This window comes from Lissotriton helveticus, chromosome 11, assembly GCF_964261635.1.
Source record: "Lissotriton helveticus chromosome 11, aLisHel1.1, whole genome shotgun sequence".
NCBI lineage: Eukaryota > Metazoa > Chordata > Amphibia > Caudata > Salamandridae > Lissotriton > Lissotriton helveticus.
The window spans coordinates 11,604,074-11,619,549 of record NC_136072.1 but is presented as its reverse complement, the minus strand read 5'-3'; the positions used below and the strand labels follow the sequence as shown (position 1 = coordinate 11,619,549).

The 15,476-nt window shown below is 42.9% G+C and overlaps 1 protein-coding gene and 1 long non-coding RNA gene across 7 annotated transcripts in view; one reads left to right on the top strand and one right to left on the bottom strand.

Moving 5' to 3' along the window:
- LOC144791849 (putative cation-transporting ATPase 13A4) overlaps nt 1-15,476 on the top strand; it is a 652,319-nt gene that overhangs the window by 373,511 nt on the left and 263,332 nt on the right. Inside the window, exons 18-19 of the mRNA XM_078666632.1 lie at nt 5,716-5,840; nt 13,367-13,548. Coding sequence (XP_078522758.1) covers nt 5,716-5,840; nt 13,367-13,548 — 307 coding nt within the window. The remainder of the gene's footprint in view (nt 1-5,715; nt 5,841-13,366; nt 13,549-15,476) is intronic.
- LOC144791847 (uncharacterized) overlaps nt 1-15,476 on the bottom strand; it is a 198,565-nt gene that overhangs the window by 94,706 nt on the left and 88,383 nt on the right. The window lies entirely within an intron of this gene.

Genomic DNA, 15,476 nt, shown 5'->3' with positions numbered 1-15,476 from the left:
ATCCAGGAGCTGTGATCTGACCCTCAATAGATCTACTTTCTCAATTTTGTCTGGATGGCCAAAAAGGTCTTGACGGCCCACACCAGCTAATAGATTTTTAATATAAAATAGACATGTGATCTTACGCGCTCGATCCAAAGAGACACAGTCCCTTATAATTCTGTGGTTTAGGTCAAGTTGTGGGTTAAGCCACGTTTTTAACCAGCAGATACCTGGGGCTAACTTCAATTTATCAGATATATAGCTCATTCCCAGTTCTTGTTGTATGGCAAAAGTGGGAGTGGATTGGGGGACAGACAAAAGATTGCGTAGAAACTTATTCTCTGCTATCTGCAACCCCTCCATAGGCCTAAGGCCCCAAATAGATGAACCATAAGTAGCTATTGCTATACACTTGGATTTGTAAATGTTTATAATGGCCTCTACCGGTTTTGCCCCAACCTGTCTAAAACCATTAACTGCCACAATTGCCCTAACCATGGCATTGGTCTTAACCTTATATTGTGCGGCCCAGGTCCCTCTTTCATCAAACATGAGCCCCAGGTAGTTAAACAAGGGCACCCTAGTTAATTCTATACCTCCGCAGAAGAAGGTTCTCAGATTATTTATTTTTTTCCGGCCTAGTGTCATTACATGAGATTTAGCAGTATTCACCCTAGGATCCAAGGAATTCATAAAAAAACTCAAAGGAATCTAAAGGCTTCTGTAAGCCGACTGATGTGCGTGCTAATAAAACAGCATCGTCAGCGTACAGAAGTACTAGGCAACGGTCATGACCTATTAACGGAACATCCAGAGTAGCTAAATTTAAAACCTTGCCTAAATCATTTATATAAAGAGTAAAGAGTAATGGAGCTAAAATACAACCATGTCTTACTCCCTGACCCGATCTAAAGTGCCTGGTGCAATTACCTTCTTGGTCAATCCTTACCCTAGCAGTAAATCAGCTAGGAAGGAGACCAAGCTGATTTCTATCCCCATTTCCGTCAAAATTAACCACAGTTTTGACCTGTTAACCAGGTCAAAAGTGGACGATAGGTCCATAAATGCCAGCTGTAATGTCCCCTCCTTAGCTAAGGTATATTTCCCGGCTAGTAAAGATAAATTAAGACACTGATCTTGGGTCCCCTTACCACTTCTGAAACCATACTGAATGTTGGACACAACCTGATTTTCGTCCAACCAATCAGTTAATTTACTCAAAATCACTCTCCCTAAAACTTTTACTGCCGAATCAATTAGGGAGATACGTCTATAGCATCTAACATCCCCTCTCTGAACCTTTTTGAAAATTGGCACAATTATAGATGATGACCAGCAGGGAGGAAAACCTTGTCTGGCAAAGACATTGATAACACTAGTCAAAATGTTGGCCCAAAATGAGGGATACAGCTTATAAAAATCTGCCGGGACTCCGTCCGGGCCAGGAGCCTTATTGCTTGTCATGTTCCTAATGGCCAGTTCTACACCTTCCTCACAGTATGTCAAGACAGTAGTAGACCTTCTTGTAATGGGAGCAATCACCCCATCCGCACATTTAGGTGTCTCATAAATGGCCTCAAAATGGGCAAGCCATTGGTCCTCAGTGATAATACATTCGATCTGAGTATTGCCTACATCAGAGAAAAAAAGGTTTATTAACAATGGCCCAGAAACTGCTACTGTCTTTTAGAACTTCCACCGATGTTAAGGCATTCCAGGCTTCTCTTTTGATTTCATTTTTCCGGGTAGAGAGTGCTGACTCATACTCACTTCTGAGTATCGCTAAGTGGCTTCTATCTTGAGGGGACCTTTTTAAAGCAATGATCAAATTACGATGTGCCCTGGAACAGTTGCTATCGAACCATCTCTCTCCCTTAAATTGACCAGATTGAACAGAATAGGTCATGTCCGTAGCTACCTGTGCACAAATATATTCAAAAGCACCCAAAACTGCTCAGCCCTCAGTCGCCCCATCCAGGCATATAGCCACCTTCCTTATCTTCTACCTTAGTAGCTAGATCTTAGAAAAAAGTGTCTGGTAAAACTTTTGCCCATTTTAGCCTCCTACCTTGATCAGTGGGTTTCAGACTAAGTTCCTCTCTAGGTTTGCCTATATTGCTTTTAAACCCACAGCTTCTATCTAGCTCAAGGATAACTGGGTTGTGGTCACTATAATATGACCATCTGGCGCTATAAGAAATCACCTTGAGTAGAACAGATAGAGACATAAATATAAAATCAATAACAGTATTGCACCCTCTAGCTGTAAATGTAGGTGTCCTTTCAGATAAAGCAGTGTCGCCTGGTTCATGAAGATCCATTTCTGCCAGGATCTCCTCCAAGCATTCCCCGGATCGTGTGTGCTCAAAGTGTGATGAGACATAACTTACCAAGCCAACAGGATCAGTTCCCCGGCAGCTCTGCTTACAAAGATGAATATTAAAATCACCCATAATAATGATCGAGTGATAAGTGGTTTGACTCTCACGATAAGTTTCTAAAAACTGTCTCAGTGTTAACAAATGTTCATTTTCCATACAGCAATCAGCTGATTTATAGAAATTTACCACCAGCAATTTAAATGAATTATGGACAGCATATTCAATTGCTAAACAATTAGGGGTGCCCACCTTAACCAGTTTGTGGGTGCCCGTCAAGGCAAGGGAAAACAGCAGTGAAAGACCGCCTTTAGCTCTACCCGAGGGAGAATGCTGAGCTAGCACACAATACGATTTGTACCCATCTACCCAGAAATTGCCCTCCGTGTCCCAAGTCTCTTGAAAACCCATTATGTCGTAAGTTTTGGTCAGATCCACCCATCCGCTTTTTTGGACCGCAAACCTGCTATATTCCAACTTAAGATATTACAATTCTCTTTGTGGGCCCATCTACTCCAGACAAGCATGTTCTATCTGCCTTATGGTTCTCATGTGGGGTGGGTACTTTAAGTCAATCATTCTCGTCCAATGCAGATAGGGGCAAAAAACGGTTATGAAAAGAGGGACTTGATGTCGTAATATCTCTCGGAGTGTTCTCAGCCCCCCCCCCCCCTCCCCACAATGTTTGCAGAACCCTGTTTGGGTAAAGCAGGCTGGGGTTTGACACACTCATTTACTTTATAAGAGCGACCGGTTGACGGGACCAGATCTTCCTCTGTACCTCTGTAGGGCCCTGCTCTTAAATACATCCCCGCCGTTGCTGGATAAAAGAAGCCTAGAGGCAAGATCCTAATGTTCCCCTGAACAGTTGCGTAGCTGACCGTACACAACCTCTCTGCCAGATCTGCTCTATCAAAATTGACGACAATACAGTCGCCAAAAATGGATTTAGGATTTGGCCCTACCCATCTAATACGTCTGGCCATAATAATGTGGGAGAGAGATTTTACAACTTATAGCCTGCTGATTGTGATCCAACCAATATTTAGTCTTTCTTAATAGGTCCAAGGTGGATTCACTTGTATGCTCTTTCAGGGACGGGACTGGACACCCGCTAAAACAACCACTAAATTGTTAGCTTCTGGTGGTAGATGTAATCTATCTTCCGGTATTAGACCCTGTTGTCTTCAGCTGCCTTTTCCCCGATCAGAGTGTATTACAGTCAATGATTCTTTGGCCAACACAGGGCTCTGCACTACCTTTTTTCCATGACCTCCTGTTCGGGAGGCATCTTGCACTGCTGTAGTTGTAATCTGATTGGTGCCGCCACATAATTTAGGAATCAGTGTAACTACTGAGCCCCTTGCCCCTCCACTAACCCCCAGTTGTGGTTTGTCCCTTTTCCCACAGCTGCAGGGCACAACAGCAGTCCTTCTTTCATTTTGGCCCAGCCGGGACTCTAAGTCACCCAGTTTCTGATTAATAACGTTAACGGAGATAGATAAACTAGCAATGCCCTCTTTCACTTCTCGGAGCAAAGGTTCAACTTGAGAGCTAAACATATCAGACAGGGCTTTATGCAGATCATCATGTAAACTATAGGTGTTACTATTCTTAACGTGTGGTGCAATAATATTTGACCTTCTTTTTGGCTTCTTACTCATTAATGATGCACCACTTGTTTTACCCTGTAATGTGGGTGCAAAAGCAGACTTCCCCCTTATCGCGGTCCCTGTCTTGTCAGTACTAACAAGCATAGTCACTTCGTTTACAGTTCCCCCATTTTGTTTTGTGATCTCAACCCCCTGCTGACGATTATTAACTAGAACTATGGGCTCCAATAGGACGGTCAGCCCCCCTGCAACAAGTGTGGGAATCCCCACGACACCCGGCGTTACAGACGTTATGCCTAGTTCTAGTTCAGCATTATGAATTTCTTTGTTTAAAACTCCCACTGCTGACGTTAAATAGGAGATAAAAGATACAGAGTTTCTTAGGATCTTCTCTTTCAGGCTGCCTGCTCACCCACTACACGGTTGTTTCCGTTTCCCCATTTTTCAGAGGGCCCAACTAAATAATTGGGAATATAGCGAGTCACAGAAGGGAAAACTAGTCTAGAACACTAATATTTCTAATGAGAACACAATGCAGAATTAGGGACTTTTGTACAACTACACTGTTTGTCCGTGATTTAGGGGAAATCCCCGCTCAGAACACAGCCTTTCAGTTATAACATTAGTTCTTCCTGTATCTTTAACTCCAAATGACAGGGAGATGGCCCAGCCCTGCCTCTTCCTGGCGATGACGGGCAAGGACGGGCCCGCCCTTGGCCCTGGCTTTGCCCGGGCACCGCCCGGGCGCATCCAACGTTGCGGGTAGCGCTCCTCAGTTTTCTAGCACCTCCGGACGCAGGCAGGAGCGTCACGGGTGCACCTGGGGTCCCTGGGGCTGTTGGAACTCGTAGTTCTCCCTAGCACGCTGGCAGTTGCCCTCACGGCATGGGGGAGATAGGTGGAGCACCCAGCCATTGCCCTCAGGGCGCCCGATGGATTGCTGCCAGTAAGTTTTCAGTCCCGCGTTGAGGGTGGCGCTCCTCGGTTTTCTAGTGCCTCTGGGCGCAGGCAGGAGCGTCACGGGTGCGCCTGGGGTCCCTGGGGCTGCTGGGACTCGTAGTTCTCCCTAACACACTGGCCGTTGCCCTCACAGCATGGGGGAGATAGGTGGAGTACCCAGCCGTTGCCCTCACGGCTCCCGATGAATTGCTGCCGGTAAGTTTTCAGTCTGCAAAGCAGACCCATTATCTTTGGATGCTGATAAGATTTTGTTGTATCTGGACACACTTGACACATGCCTTGGGCAAGGCCCTGCAGTCAAACAAACTGAAGGCACTTATAAACAGGGACTTGAGATAGTTCCAATGATTGATTGATCATCTACCTTTTGATATGTTACCCAGTGGTGCAGAAGTGCTAACCATGTAGCAGTGTGCTTCTCCCAGGGAATATTTAGAGTGGTTACTAGTATCTCCTTGACTAAAACCTTCACAAGTGTCACGAGTGAAAAAATATTTAAAAATGGTACTGATGAATGCATTTTTAGCATGTTTGGAAGGGCTCAAGAATGCGACCAAAGCAAGAGAAAGATTTAAGAGGAATACCAAATAGGGAAGTAGCTGTGTATTGATTGTTGTGCTTAGGGGAAAAATAAGAGGATCTGAAGGGATGGCGGTGGGATCAGTTCTTGAAGACTTAGTGGAAGATCAGATCCACAGATTGGCTTGAAGAAGACAAAGATGGGGGACATTCTTACATTAATTGCTTTACAGTATCATTTGCCTTTTTCTTTTTCTTTGAAGAGAAGATGTTGAATCTAACTTGGAATTTCTTGGACTGCTGGTGATGGAAAACCAGCTGAAGCTGGAGACAAAGCCAGTGCTAGAGGAACTCTTGGAGGCGAGAATCAGACTAGTAATGGTGACAGGTATGTAAGAAAAACTCTTGACACCAGATTAAAAAGCTACTTGTCTTTGGTAAACTTTGGACTACATTCTTCATTTACCTCGATCTACAGATAGGGAAGATTGATTTATCTCCCAGAGGAGTGCGATTGGCTACTCTGTCAAGGTTGACAGCATCCACTTTTGATTTATTCGACAATCCCCCACTGGTCAGAGGGAGCAAACCAATCGGCACCCAAGCTGCCACAAAACAAAATTATTTAGAATTAAATCAGAGTGCCACACAATCGCACTTATTCGTAGGTATGTAAGATTACCACTGGATCTCAGTGCATGCCATTCACATAGGTCACATCCAGTTGAGGATTTCTGATACCTTTAATAAAGAGTGTAGCATGAAACTTAACTTGTTCACCCTCACAAGATAAGCATCTACTCAAATACGCAAACCTAATTTATTCAAATAAGATTTCTAAATCTTCAGTGTGATAGTCTTTTCAATGAATTTACCATGTCCTCCTAACCAAGACCAAATATCAATAATAAGTATTTGTATTAGACATTTTATTTGCAAACACTAAAAGGTCACTTAGAATTAAAAAAACAGAATCCTAAAACATTGAAAGAGTTACAGTCATTCTGCAGTACAAACATGTTCAATGTTAAACAATGTCTATTATAGGATTCAACTCTGTCAGAGGGATGTACTCTGCCAGTATAAAAAATACTTGTGCTTTTACTGGACATAAAATCTGCAATGGTGGTGTCCAATTAATGTTATACCTACACTGCACATGTCACATTCAGCAAGTAGTAGCAGTGCAGAGGTGGAGTTCTGCAGCAAGAATAAAAGTTTGTTGTTAACATGGGCAAATCAAAACAAATTAATTCAAACTAAACAAACACAATCAAGCTTATTTTTGTATTGGCAGATTACAAATCCAGATTGGGATTCCAGACTTGATTTTTTCCTAACATAATGTATGTCTTTAGTACTTACTAGATGTCGGTGTTTTATATTCATGATAGTGAACTACTGTATTATCAAAAGGCTTTAAAAATATTATTCTATTAATGTTTCCATGTCTTATCTGGCCAATCTGCTTTTCATATGAGGAACCCCCCCCCCCCGGAAAAAAACCTTCTTCTTGCACCCTCAAGGACTCAAAGGAGATGTTGCAGTATTCTAACTCTGTCTTGAGACACAGGTCAGTTAAAGTCCCACCAATCCCCACCAATTTCTTCAATCTAAACCACTCTTTATAGTCTGATTTAAAATTTGGTTGGTTGATTAATTTTTGTCTGCCAGGACGTTATTTGATTATCCACCATAATTAGGGCTGTACACTAGGGCAAAGCAGCTTTACAAAATCTATGAGCAATTTTAAGAAATTTTCCAGTTTGATTCCACACTGGTCTTTCACGGAGTTTAATCTTCAAGAATTGGTAGTCATTTTCTTTCAAAAGACTTTATTCGGTTATATCATATTTAACCATAAAAGTTCACATAAATATCACAACAAGTAAAAAAGCCTACAACATTTTTAAATTCAGTCAATTAAAAAAGGTTATCATAAAAAGATAATGCATTACATTTTACAGGTTCACATAATTATAGATTTCCGTGAGTAATAAACATTTTTTAAAAAGGCAGAGACAGATGCAACAGAAAATAAGTCATTTAGCTTCTGGATTGCTAGAAAGGCAGATCGACATTGTCTTAAGTTCAAATATCTCAGTATGGGCAAAATCCACCTTTTCCTCGGTATTGAGTAAAATTTGCAGAAAAACAATATATGGATATCGGATTGGGTGGACATATTATCACAGGGACATCTAAGAATGCCAATAGACCAGTCATTCATAATGGTAAAACTTAATAACCTGAATAGTATCCCAAATCTGAAACGTGTAATCAAGTATCTTTCATGATCTTTCATAGGCAAAGTGAAATATGGTTGTATGACCTGCGGGGTTAATATAAGTTGATGGGCAATCACAGTAGATTTTATAGACTCAGTTTTTTCCCTACAGTTCTCCAAATAGGTTATACATAATTTCTTCAGTGACTTCCCTGGTATCTGTGTCATAGAGAGAGGGTCCTCATAGTAATCAAGGTGGTTTATGTTGCCCAAAAAGGTCTTAATATATCTCGGCCATTTTACTCTTCCAGAGTGCTCGGATTTAAGAACATCGCCCAAAATTAGGCGGTTCAGATGGCATTCATCAGTAGTCCAAACTCTGTGCCAGAGGAGAACCGGTTGTACTTTAATAATGTTCTCCAAATAGGGTATGCCCAATTCTACGTGACAATTCTATGTGGACATACTATCTGGCAGTGATAAGAGGTACCTCAAAAAGCTGTTTTCTGTAGTTTGTAATAGTGATACATTTGTATCTCCCCAGAATTGGTAGTTAATTATTCACTATAAAATTGGCAGCAGTTCTATCACCATGCCTGGCTCAACATCTTGGTAGAACCAATTTCCAGGTGTCTCCGCTAGTGACATATGTAAGTTCCTCAAAGTAGGGTGGTTAGTTCACTGGATGTCTAGACAGGCAATCTGCTGGAGGTTTATTTTATATGTCAGATCCTTTGTAACTCCCTAGACTGAATAAGACCGTAGCACCTTTATTAAAAGTTCTAATGATGTTTTTATCGCTGAAGTTCCTTAGAATAAAACTCATAGTTCAGAAAACACAATTTAAAATATGTAAATGAAGTCTGCAGTGTTGAAACAAGGCACATACATGTCCCACATCCCCGCCTCTAGAGAAACAACGGGTGGTGTGTGATTGTTTAAAGTGTAAGTTTCCGATCCATATCATTCTGCTACTCTCTCTCTATGGTCTTTGAATGGCAAGCAATGATGTGCCGGTAACTACTGCATGGGATTGAGGCGTGGCCATACAGGTATCCAAGAAGGCCGCCTAGCACAGGGCTATGCTCGGCAAGGGGATTCCTAAGCACCCGGGAGCAATTAAGCATAATAGTTTCCCTCCAGTATCTGGGGAAGATGTCTTGTGCCCCTCCGGGACTACACAGCTCTGTTCTTATACCGTACGCATCAGAGGCCCAGCAGTAACATGAGCTGCTGGTGGGCCTGAAGCCGGCTCCCTCACCCACCTGCCATGTTGGGTGGGCACAACTAACAGTGTCTCCTTGGGTGTCTCCCCACCTTGGGCCCTGCGGCACATTTGCTGTGCTTCCCCACACCATGGGAGAGGAAGGTAGTATTGGGCTGGGTAAAGTGATCTATGATACACTGAAGATGCAACCCTGCAGCAACCCTTGGTCTCTGCCTCCTCCCCTCATGCACAAGTCATTTGCGACCCCCACAGAGAACAAGTGTTAGATGAACAGTGCAAACTTCGAGCCCACCTCAGGACCTAACACATAATTTTCACCAAACTCCAGTAAGAGCACCTGCCTGGACATGCCTGACATTTTAGACACATGCAGCCTTGGAGTTGGGGGCGGACTTTCCCTGTTGCTCTCCCCATTCTGCATCAGACACTCCCCCTCTCTGCATACCTTCAGGAAGAGACTCAAGACCTGGCTTTTTGGCTGACCTGGAACTGCACCCACCCCCGCACCTTGAGGCCCTCACGGGAAAGTAGCGCTCTTCACAATTGAGCAAGTTGACCTAAAGCAGGAAAAATGCCTCATGGATAAAAAAACGCCATACTGAATTGTCCATATGCACTGCTGATCACCTGTTAGGTGCTGAGAGCGAAGCACTTGTGGACTCCTTAGCTGCCATCCTACTGGAACTCAAAATCAGCTTACAGTCCATAGAGGAAAAATTGATTTGATGGCCACACGCCTAGACCACCTGACAAAACGAATGGACAGACAGGCAGCTTGACTTGATGGAGTGGAGCGTAGGATCTCTGACCTTGAGGCTGACACAGGTGCAACTAAAGCCAAAGTCACCAATCTAGAAAAGCAGTTTCTGACAACTGCTGTGAAGAATGAGGATCCTGAGGAGCACTCCAGGTCCAAGAATATCTGCATTATGCACATTGCTGAATATACAAATAATGACCAGATGGCAGCCTCTTTGGAATCCCTTGTTAATTTTTTCTGCAGTCTGGCATTAGGCACACGCAGCAGTAAAATACTTCACTTCCTATTCTGCACCACGAGTCATCCTCAAGACTTGATTATTGGCTGGTCCTTCCAGAAATTGCAACTTCTGTATTGGCTGCCTGACATTTACCCGACACTCTTTCAGGTCACTCATTAATTGCATTTCAACGTGCCCTCCCTCGCTCACAGGTTTGCCACTCATAGCGGTGATTTACGGCCTCTTCTCTGTTGGACACAGAATTTGAAGATGAACTTAGGTCTGTAATTGTACAATATTTTCAGATTAATGTTGTTGCAGTCATCAAGTAGGTTATAATATGGGAGGCCTATAATACCTAGATCTGAAGGCAGGCAATTCTGAAGCATGCAGGGCTGTTGAAAGACATTCTCAGGAAGTTTGCACATCTCAATGCTAGCTTGGGGGCCCTTGAAGCTCTGATAGGCAGTACAGTGAAGGGCAGGGTCCTGGCAGAACATCAGCTTGACTGATCAGGAGTGATAGAGCAAGACCCCATATTGATATATTTGAGGGTGGGGACCGAACAGTCCTTACTAACAAGGAAGATAGCGTATCAGAATGAGTACATTATTAATCCTATCTTTACACTCCTGGGGGTGCTTGATCCCTGGAAGATATTACCAAGTACCTAAGCGAAGTAATGCTGGTGTGGCTTGAGGACTGCCATCAACAGTTTCTGAGTTAATCAATCTCCTTTGAGGAGGTTATTGCCGCCATTGATTCACTTGCTGGAAATTAAGCCCCAGGTACACACGGGTTCTCTTTTTTTTAAATAAGCATACAAACACATTTATATTCCCACCTAATTGAGGTATAAGCAGAGGTGCTTCGAAACAGAGAATTGCTCCCTTGATACAGGAAGCCATCACCATTCACCTCCCTATACCTGGAAAAGAACCCACTATATGTGCCTCTTATCGATTTCTCTCATTAACAAATCAAGATAACAAGATTCTTGCTTAAATAATTGCCACCAAGCTCTCCCTCCTGCTGGAGTAAATAGTTGCTCCTGTACAGCTGACATTTTTCCCTCGTGAAGCCACAAAAATCCGCATTGTTATTGAGGTGATAAATCAAATCAAACCTGAGGTTAGAGTGACGGTTACACTGCTTGACGTCAGAAAGGTGTTCAACTCCCTCGAATAGAAAAAATATTTTGAGATCCTCCAATGATTGTGGTATACACAACAATCTTCTCACTCCTATATGCACATCCGGTGGCCCGTATTTCTGCCAATGGCCTCACATCAGACACATTCACATTAGCACAAAGGACTCAGCGGGGATTCCCCTTATATCCTATATTATTTCTATTGACCATAGATCCTTCGGGAGGGCAGCTCCTGGAAAAGTCCCTGCATAGAGGCCTCAGCTTTTATCATGGATGCCTCTTGCTGTCCATGTCTACAGATAATATTTTGCTCTTCGCGGAGGTCCCAGTGAGCAGGCTCGCACCACTGATATGTGAAATTGGTCGATTTGGGATATGTTCTGGTTTTTCTAATAATTGGTCTAAGTCAAAACGTTTCCCAATAACTAATAGTAAAACAAAGGTCACCCTAGAATACCCTATCAGTTGGGTTACAGACTTGGTTAAATACCTAGGTGTCTTTATACATATACAGATGGAGCAGATCATTCGACTCAATTATGGCCGGGTAATAGACAACCTATCACGTTGTGCAGATCTTTGGCTCCAACTTCCATTGTCCTTGCTGGGAGAGTAGGCTTAGTTATAATGATAGTCCTCCCTAAAAAACTGTATCTATTTACAAATATACCTATATCCATTAGCCAGCACTTATTTTCCCCACTTTGGACGCTCCTCATCAAGTTTGTCTGGGTAACTAAGCCATCAAAGATTGCATGGGATTTGCTGGTCCTCCTGTTTGGTTGGGAGGTACGGGAGGCGGGGTGGGTTAAAAGTGCCAGATCTAGAAATACACTATCTGGTGGCTCAATGTCACTTTGCCAAACTTTGCTATAACACGGATAGACGCATTCCTTATCTTATCCCGAGCATGATCAGCCAAAGAAGAATCAGCTGGTGTGACTTCTACCAACAAGTCTTCCCAAAACACAGAAGAAAATCAAAATGGTTGCATTGGCCTGGAGCTCTATTACAAAACCCATGAGCCATGCCTGTACTCGTTGGCCATAAGTTTGCTTTCCAATCCTTTACTTCCACTTACAACTGAACGCACTGTCCAGACCAACTTGCTGAAGATGGTCATAACAGAAATGGGCTACCTTTATGTACATGGTAAGTGCCTGTTGTTAGACTAGTTCCACTCCTGGAGCGACGCCACCACACTTGACGGCTTGAGGTGAGCCTACTGGTTGTGGTTGAAAAAACTGGATGGGTTTCTAAGCTCTAAACATGCATATCACAATTCATACCAGGAAGGGCAGATTTGTCTTGAATCACGTGCGATGTGGAACTGTGTGTGTCACCACCTGAGGCGGTATGGACATATTGCTGTGTAGTGGCAAACTATCAGTTAACTATAGACACACATTATTCTATTATGAATACCTTTTGCTGGGTCTACAATACCACACAGCAACAGCACAGGATTGACCTATCCATCCCCCATAGTTGTTTTAGCTGCAGATGGGACAATGTGGGATTTCTCCACCTTGTGTGGGAATGTCCCCCTATCTTTAACAATTGGTGTGAGGTTCTTTTTGGTATAGATGACATGACATATAATTTGCTGGATCCATTGCTGGTCTATGTATTCCACATGGTGCACACTGCTTGACTGCGATGGTCCTCCTCTTGGCCAATCATAGAGTGGCTATAAACTGGGGAGGGGCTAGACTACCAGCTTTTGTTGATTGGTTATGAGACGTGATGATTTCCACTGATTGCGTAGAAATCTACATCTTGCTGCAGCCACCTAAATATAGACATCAGGATATTTGGAATCCAATTTGTCTTATCTACTGCATAATGCATCGGATGCTCCTAAGGATCCTATTGTGGGTAAGACTGAATAACTACCTTGTCTCCACATTGATATCTATGGGCTACCAGATGTGTCTTGATATTGTATATTGCTACTTTTCTGTTTTTTTCATGCTCTCTTCTTCTTTCACCTTTTATTTTATTTCATATCTCTGTAAACATTGTCCTATTGATGGATTTACATTTGCATTCTACCTTTGTGCCGACATGTGCCTTCAACCCCCCCTCCTATGTAATTAGACTGTCCCTTGTTAGACTGTCTTTGTGCAACTTCTATTGTGCATGGTCACTAGACCTGTGTCTTCATGACTGGACATGCTAGGTTGAATTTGAAATAAAAATATAGAAAAGCGAAAAAATACCCTGCACAGGCCACATTCCTAAACATGCCATTTTGGTGTTTGCCGTTGAAGTTTAGTTATTAGCATGTGGTATTTAATAGATTACTGATGTATATGTTCCTCAGGTGACAACCTTCAGACGGCCATGACTGTTGGAAAACGTTCTGGAATGATCCCTGAGTCTTGCACGGGTATCCTGGTCACTGCCTGTGGGCCCGAAGGCTCCGGCCCGCCATCCATCACCCTACGACAGGTGGACGATCAGAAGAGCAAGATGGACATAGTGAACAAGAACAATGCCTTCTGGGTATGCATCTCATTAGCATGAGGGAGGAGCAGCAAATGTTTTAGATAGGGTTGTTCTCCAGCTTTTGATAGCTTGACTGCTGGGTAAGTTAAAAACATCCACTCTGTATTCTGAGTCTTTCTTATGGTTTTCCAACTTACACTTATCATGTTCAAAGTATGCTGGGTAAAAATATATTGTTCACAACACAATCATTAACATTTTTATTAAATATTCTACTTGATAACTACAGGGTGTTATAAGAATGGAATACCCATGTACTTGTGATCCCCAAAGTGAAGAGTGCAAAGACTCTTGACTCAGTGCCTGGCACGCAATGTTTTTAAGTACATGGCACATTTCTCACTTTCGAATCATCTCTTGAAAAGATTGTAATTCTGTCAGTGATGATGGCCAAACTGGAGCTGGATCAGCGCATTGCCTAGATGTTGAGCAGCAGAGCCACCCTCCATTTCGCAAGTCACTGATTTATTAACTTGTTTTAAGTTGAAGACACTTGTGATGTATAGAAAGAGTCCTTCATAATGGAACTATGATAGTATCATGATTGGATGGGGCATCACCCATTGTCCACCCTGCCCAAATTTCCGTTAAAAGGGAGCTTGCCACTACCACCTCTCAGACTGCCCACTGTCTTCTGCCTGCTGTACCTATGTGAGTGCTTCTCCAGACGTGTTAATGAGCTTACCTGTGACATTAGGGTGGCACAGAGCTGAAAATCATACCACACTCAGTGGGTCAATCAACCAGACCCTCTCTACCTAAACTCTTGCTAGCAAAATATTTATTATTTAAGAATACAAAAGAAATTGAATTCCTACAAAAACTACAAACTGAAATATTCATCTGTGGCTGTTCAGAGTTCTGCCTTTGTTGAAGATTTCATTGGCTAATTGAAAGTGTCCTAGTGGCTTTCCATACCCACTCTCCTTACCCTGCACTGTGAACGAATTTCAATCTCTAAGTTATATATCGGGAGGAGCGGAGCAGGAGCTCAGCTGAATGCAGCGGTAATGGGTGTCTTCCTCCTCTTCAGAGCCTCTCTCTGTTGTAGATGTAGGACGGGACTTGAAAGGGTACCCATGCAACCATTGCTGGTGAAGACCTGCCCAATCCTCAGAACATTTATAAGGAACATGCCTTGTGTATCAACACAATCAAAAAAATCCCAAGTTTTCATGGACTAGAAATCCAAAATGGTGAATAAATGTTTCACCGAGAGGAGCTCTTAGCAAACCATCTCTACCACTGACCCTCCCAGTTCAGCCCCGTGAAGTAATATTCATAAGGTATATGTCTTGGGTATCCAAACAATTGAAATCCAAAATGGAGAATGCCTGTTCCAAATGAGAAGAGCTTTCTGCAAATCACCTCTACCACTGAACCTTTCTGTTTGGTCCTGTAAGCTTTAAAGGACTTCTGCTGCTACCTACCACACTTCTTGTGGCCACCTATCAGTAGGTCTCCTTTAGCACTGCTAGGTCTTTCTTTTCAGATAATCAGATGTTAAACTTTCTATTGGTCTTCCTAGCCCAGATTACCAACACACTGAGAAATTGCTTTTGTTCAAAATTCCAAATAAAAGTTGGAAATGTAATATCCCTTTACATATAGCAAGAGATAGGCCATGAAACCGAGGCTGCAAGGAAAGTATGAAACTAATTTGTGTTAAGTTTTAGAAGCAGTAAGGAAGAAACATCCCCATCCCTCTGTGAAAGACCTGTACTGTTATCTGGGTGGTAGGGTAGTTGCCCCTCATACAAGAAGGTGTCATACGTCCAGGGTAGGTGGTGGGGTTGGAGTGGGAACGGGGTTAGTGGGTGGGTGTTGTTGGGGGAAAAAGTAAAAGAAGTTCCTCATTTTTCTCCTGGTTGCTTCTGTTTTTTTGCTAATTAGTTTTGAAGTGGTCTTTGGCATGATCTTACTGT